General features: G+C 44.0%; 1 protein-coding gene across 1 annotated transcript; it reads right to left on the bottom strand.

The window, feature by feature from the left end:
• Positions 1-3,710: 3,710 nt before the first annotated feature.
• LOC123347335 (olfactory receptor 10A2-like) lies at positions 3,711-4,706 on the bottom strand. Its single transcript, XM_044984749.1, has one exon. The coding sequence runs from the start codon at positions 4,704-4,706 to the stop codon at positions 3,711-3,713; it is 996 nt and encodes a 331-aa protein (XP_044840684.1).
• Positions 4,707-5,694: the final 988 nt, after the last annotated feature.

Below are 5,694 nucleotides of genomic sequence, written 5' to 3'. Positions count from 1 at the left end.
ATGAAAGCACACAGTTTGCACAACATTTTCATTTAGTCCCAAACCTAATTTTTTGTTGGAAAAACAGTTCAGTTTGGAGTCAGAGTTACGAGGTTGCTTGCACCTCTATCCTCTTTCTGGTCTCTCCATGTGCACCTCCTCAGGTGTTGGGTGTTGGATCCTCCTCTGTCTTGGGCTGGAGTCTAAGACTCCTCCCACTTTTAGACTAGCGGATCTGGGTATAGGATCTGGTCTACGCCAACTACTTATTACTGTGCAGATCTGACCGAATACCTGTGACCCTGCACTTCAGGAGCCGTGTCTGGTGATATACAGTGACCAAAAGCCTTTTTAAAAGAAGCAGGTTTATTTAGCAGATAGAACAAAGCATTGGAGAAAATAATTTCAAAACAACAAACAGCTGACATGCACATTTTGACTCATCTAATCCTATGCTTCACTACAATCTCAGGCCTGGTCTACACTACAGAGTTAGGTCAACATAAGGCAGCTTACATTGACCTAACTCTGTAAGCATCTACACTCAAATGTAGCCCCCACTGATGTAACTTGAGCACTACACGGACTTAATAACTCCACCTTCATGAGAGGCATAGCGTTTAGGTCGATGTAATTAGATCAATGCAGTGTCAGTGTAGACACTGTTTTGCTTACATCTAGTGTTGCTGTCTTTCAGAAGCCTTCCCATAATGCCTCACACTGACAGATAAATTGGTACAACTGCTCCTGGTGAGGACGTGCACCATTGATACAAGGCGTGTAATGTGGACATGCAAAAGTGATTTAATTACTGTGGTGGCTGTACATTGATGTAACTTAAGTTGACTTAATTTTGTAGTGTAGACTTGCCCACAGTTACATGAGCTTTCTTTGTATCACAGGAACAGAACAGTCCCAGCTTACATTCTTTAGCAAGAATGGTCTCTGCTTTTCTCCCAGACAGTGTGTCCTCCAGACTGTTACCTCCTCTCAAAAAACTCCCTTTTCACAAAGACCCACCCTGCCTGTGTGAACCTGAGCACAACTACCACATATCTCAATAGCTTTTGATGGAGGGCCTAGGTGTGAAATCTTCCTTTTGACTGAGAAGGGTTCCTCCCAGATGGCCTACCAGGCCTTATAGGAGAATGCCCCTCGCTCCGTTGTTTGGTGGCTAGGCCCATGCAGCCTAAATGGCTTTCAGGCACACATCCTGTGACAGTGCAAGAATGTGCAGAAACTGTCTTCTCCTGACATTCCAGATCCCCTTCTCAGGAATCCTGTCCACAAACCAGTATTTGGGGGTCCTGAGCAATGTTGGTTACCCAGCAACCCCACACCCATTACAGCATGATTATAAGAACCCAAATAGAACAGAAGAGAATCATTTAGTGGGGATAGAATTTTACTGGATTCTGCAGGATGGTTTAGGAACAGTGTCGAAAGACTCTCCTCTATCATTTCTAAAGGTTATTGAAGTACATTATGTAGATCCCTGACAAGGATTTCATGTACCCAACGCAAAGCAAGAGGAGGAAGAAGGGTTAGGCCTGGATCCTCAAAGGCACTTTGGTGTTGCACCATTGACTGTTGCAATGCCTAACTTTTAGGCACCTAGCTACCCGGTGAATTCACAAACTGTGGCTAAAGTGCCTGGGCTATCTATGCAATGCATGAGGAAAGAGAGACACCTAGCAACGCTATCCACAAGAATCAGCACACTGAGCACCACGCTCCCTAAACTAGCCAATAGCAGATGCTGATATGTCATAAACTGCACCCCTTTGGGGAGTTAGGCACCTAAGTCCAAGTTAGAGGGAGGCAACCATTTCTGCTTGGGATTCCCAGCTGGGAACCATGTCCTGGAGTCAGGTGACAAAGCTGTTTCTTATGAGAAAGGCTTCAGCCCATATTTAACCCCAAGCAAAGTGACTGGGGATGGGGGATAGATATGAATGAGGAGTCCTGCCCCCTTTATAGCCCCTAATCTAGTGGTTAAGGAACAAACATAGGGATGTGAGAGACACCAGTTTAGTTCCCTTCCTTGCCTGATGTGAAGAAAGAATTTGAAGTTAGAGCACGTCCACCTTTTAGTTGAGTGCTATAACCACTGGACTATGAGATAGCATGAAGTGGGTCCTTCCTGTTGAAATGATTTCACTATGCATAAATAAATATGCTTTAGGCCAAAGGGAGAATGAGAATGGCTCTGGGTCCATCCAGCAGTTAAGCACTCTTCTTTGAGGTGGGTTGCCTGTTCAAATCCCCACTCTTCATCAAACAGAGAAAGGGATTGAACTGGGAGTTGCCCATATCCCACCTGAGCTCCCTAAGGGAAATTGCCTACGCCTCTTCTCCTCCCCCACAGATATGTTATGTGGAGTTAGGCGTGAGGTGGAGAACACCTACCATATCAGGTGAGATGGGCAGTGCAACATCTAGTTTTACCTGGTTTGAGGAGCCCACTGGGGCTTAGGTGTGAGAGAGGCAGCAGGGTGCATGCCCAATGACACAAATTTAAGCTCCCTCAGGGACTTTAACGGCCAAATGTAGGTGACAAGGGGTATTTTGGGCCTGCAGGGTTAGGCAGCATTTTAGCAGTTAGTTTGGAGGACCTCAGTGGCACCTAAATGTTAGACTTAGGTACCTAAGGTGGGAAGCTAGGTGTCACTTTCAGAGTTAACTGCACCTTTGACTCCACCTCACACCTGGTCTTCTTCACAGGCACCTCCTTAAAGTTTCACGCTCCCAGTTGCCCTCTCTGCAGTGGGGTTTCATGTTTGTCTCCCTCCAGACCCAGGGTTTAGGCTTGTGCAGTCCCTCTACACCTCACTGGGCTTTCCCCAGCAGGACTGATCCAGGTCAAGCTCCTGTGATCAGCCTTTCCCCAGAGACTACAACAGTGTATCCCAGGCCCCAGTCAGCCTTCATGAAGCAAAATACATTTATTCTTGGGGTAAAAGCATTACAGAGACAACATTAAAAAAAAACCAATAAAAGTTCATATGTTATATGTTCAGCAGGCAGGATCGAACCTGGGGCCTCTGGAGCTAAATGCATGAGCCTCTACTGCATGAGCTAAAAGCCACATGGTCCTCAGCTAAGGCTGTAGCAGACTCATTGGTCTCGGGACCACTACATGGGACAGAGCAACACACCCAAGTGGTGTGTGAGTTACATATGCTCAAAGCTTACCAGAGGTCACCCATCAAACTTACGGGTTCCTAGTAGGCCAAAGTTCATCCAACCCTTCTGAAAGGGTTGGGGGCCTCTTTGAAAGAGGGTCCTGTCTGATTTCTGAATCAAAAGACACGCTGAGTCAGTTTAAACTCAGCCTTTTTATACTAAACGGCCTTTCTTTGTGTGTTGGTCTCTAGAAAACCCAGTCTGAACCAGTATATGCAAGCGTCTGTCTGGGGTTGTTTACAACCTGAGATGACACCTTAATCTCTCTCTCACTCTCTGTTTTTGGTTCTTGGAAAAGCTGTGGCAACCTTTACCCTGGAACTAGCTTCAATCTTCGAGTATCCATAAACTTAATTTAATACGGTCTCCAAAGAAATGGGGTTTAATATCTATCACGCTAGTGTCTTAGTCCTTTGGTGGATGTGAGTCTTAGTGAATTGAACTAGCTGAAAATGTTCAGTTGAAAGGCTTTCCGGAGTGAAAATTATATATTTGTCAAAATGGACGTGTTCCTAAAAACTATCCATTTTCATTGAAAAAAAAATTCAGGCTTTTCTTGTAAAGAAGAATTGGTGAGGAATATTTGACCAGTCAGGGAAAGGAATGACCTTGCTTATGAGTTTCCTCAATGCTTCTTTAACCTCCTTGTTCCTCAGACTATACACAATGGGATTGAACAGTGGAGTCACAACGACGTAGAGCAGGGAAAGGATTTTGTTGAGATGAATGGACTGAGATCCCGTGGACACAATGTATGTAACAGTCAGCGTCCCATAGAAAGTGGTGACTACTATGAGGTGAGAGCTACAGGTGGAGAACGTTCTCTGCTTCCCACTCTTTGATGGGATTTTGAGGACAGCCAGGAGGATATGAATGTAGGATGAGATGGTCAGAAGGAAGGGGATCAGTGATACAATGCAACATGAGACAAAAATCGCTACCTCCACCATGTACGTGTCAGAGCAGGACAATTTCAGCAATGGATTCAAGTCACAAAAGAAATGGTCGATTTCATTACGTCCACAAAGAGTTAAAGATTTTGCCAGAAGCAATTGCAACACAGCAGCCAAGAGAAATCCCCAAACCCACGTCCCAGCAGCCAGCTTAATGCAAAGATTCCAGTTCATTGAGTCTGCGTAGTGCAGAGGCTGACAAATGGCCAGGTACCGATCATAAGACATGAGCATCAGGAGAAAACACTCAACAGTCCCTAATGCACAGAAGACGTATAACTGTGTGATACAGCCGGTAAAGGAAATACATTTGTCCTGTCTCAGTAAGTCCACAAGCATCCTGGGGGCAATGTTAGAGGTGTACAGGATCTCCAGGAAGGAGAGGTTACCCAGGAAGAAGTACATAGGAGTGTGAAGACTGCGATCAGCTGATACTGTGATTATAATGAGGATATTCCCCGCCGTGGTCGCTAGATACACCATGAAGAAGAAGGGAAAGAGGAAAATCTGCAGATCATGGAGATCGTCGAAGCCCAGGAGTATCAATGTGCCCACAATGGTTTCATTTTCAATTCCAGGGTCCTCCATTATTTATATCTAGATGCAAATAAAGAAATAATAGTAATGATGGAAGTTATAAACATAACCCAACTAAAGCTTTTTATTTATTGCCCTTTATTTGCATTTGTAAATAATAAAAGTGCAATCGTACAACATCTGTGTGTGCCCTTCTTTCGTTTACAAGTTATAATTAAATAATATACAAATTATACAGGGGATGCTTTATACAGTGTGTTAGATATCTCTGACAGCAAACGGGAAGGAGAGTTGGAGAGAGAGAGAGCTTGACTGATAGATACGTATGGTAGCTCTGTGTAAGCTGAAAGCTTCTCTCTCTCACCAACAGAACTTGGTGCAATAAAAGATATTACCTCACTCGCCTTGTCTCCCTCCAATACTACAGTATCAGGGGGTATCCGTGTTAGTCTGTATCCACAAAAACAACAAGGAGTCCGGTGGCACTTTAAAGACTAACAGATTTATTTGGGCATAAGTTTTCACGGGTAAAAAACTTTGCATCTGAAGAAGTGGGCTTTTTACCCCTGAAAGCTTATGCCCAAATAAATCTGTTAGTCTTTAAGGTGCCACTGGACTCCTCGTTGTTTTTGTTTCTAGATGTAACAGATAGATTGATAGATAGATTGATAGATAGATAGATAGATAGATAGAGTACCTTTATAACTGGCTGATCGGGAATCTCTGTGCATTCAGATCTTCCATCTCAGATGGTTGGAGAAGACATTTCACTTCTTAATGTGTGTACATGTTCCTGTAAGCTGATTGTTGGCTACATCAGTGTATCTCACTATCCTATGTGGCCCCCATTATTGGAGTAGTCAAATACCTCACAATTATTCATGGATTTTATCCTCCCAACCCCTCTGAAAGCTTGCCCTATGCAATGCCATTCTGGTTTGGTTTGGCTTCCTAGATCTTTATAAGCTCTCCTCCTCAATTTGCTTCATTTGCTTTCTTCATTCATTCTGCAAGGAGCATTATTATCCATGTCTAAACA

The sequence above is a fragment of the Mauremys mutica genome, chromosome 13, assembly GCF_020497125.1.
Source record: "Mauremys mutica isolate MM-2020 ecotype Southern chromosome 13, ASM2049712v1, whole genome shotgun sequence".
In the NCBI taxonomy this organism is placed as follows: Eukaryota; Metazoa; Chordata; order Testudines; family Geoemydidae; genus Mauremys; species Mauremys mutica.
This window is presented reverse-complemented; position numbering and strand designations above follow the sequence as displayed.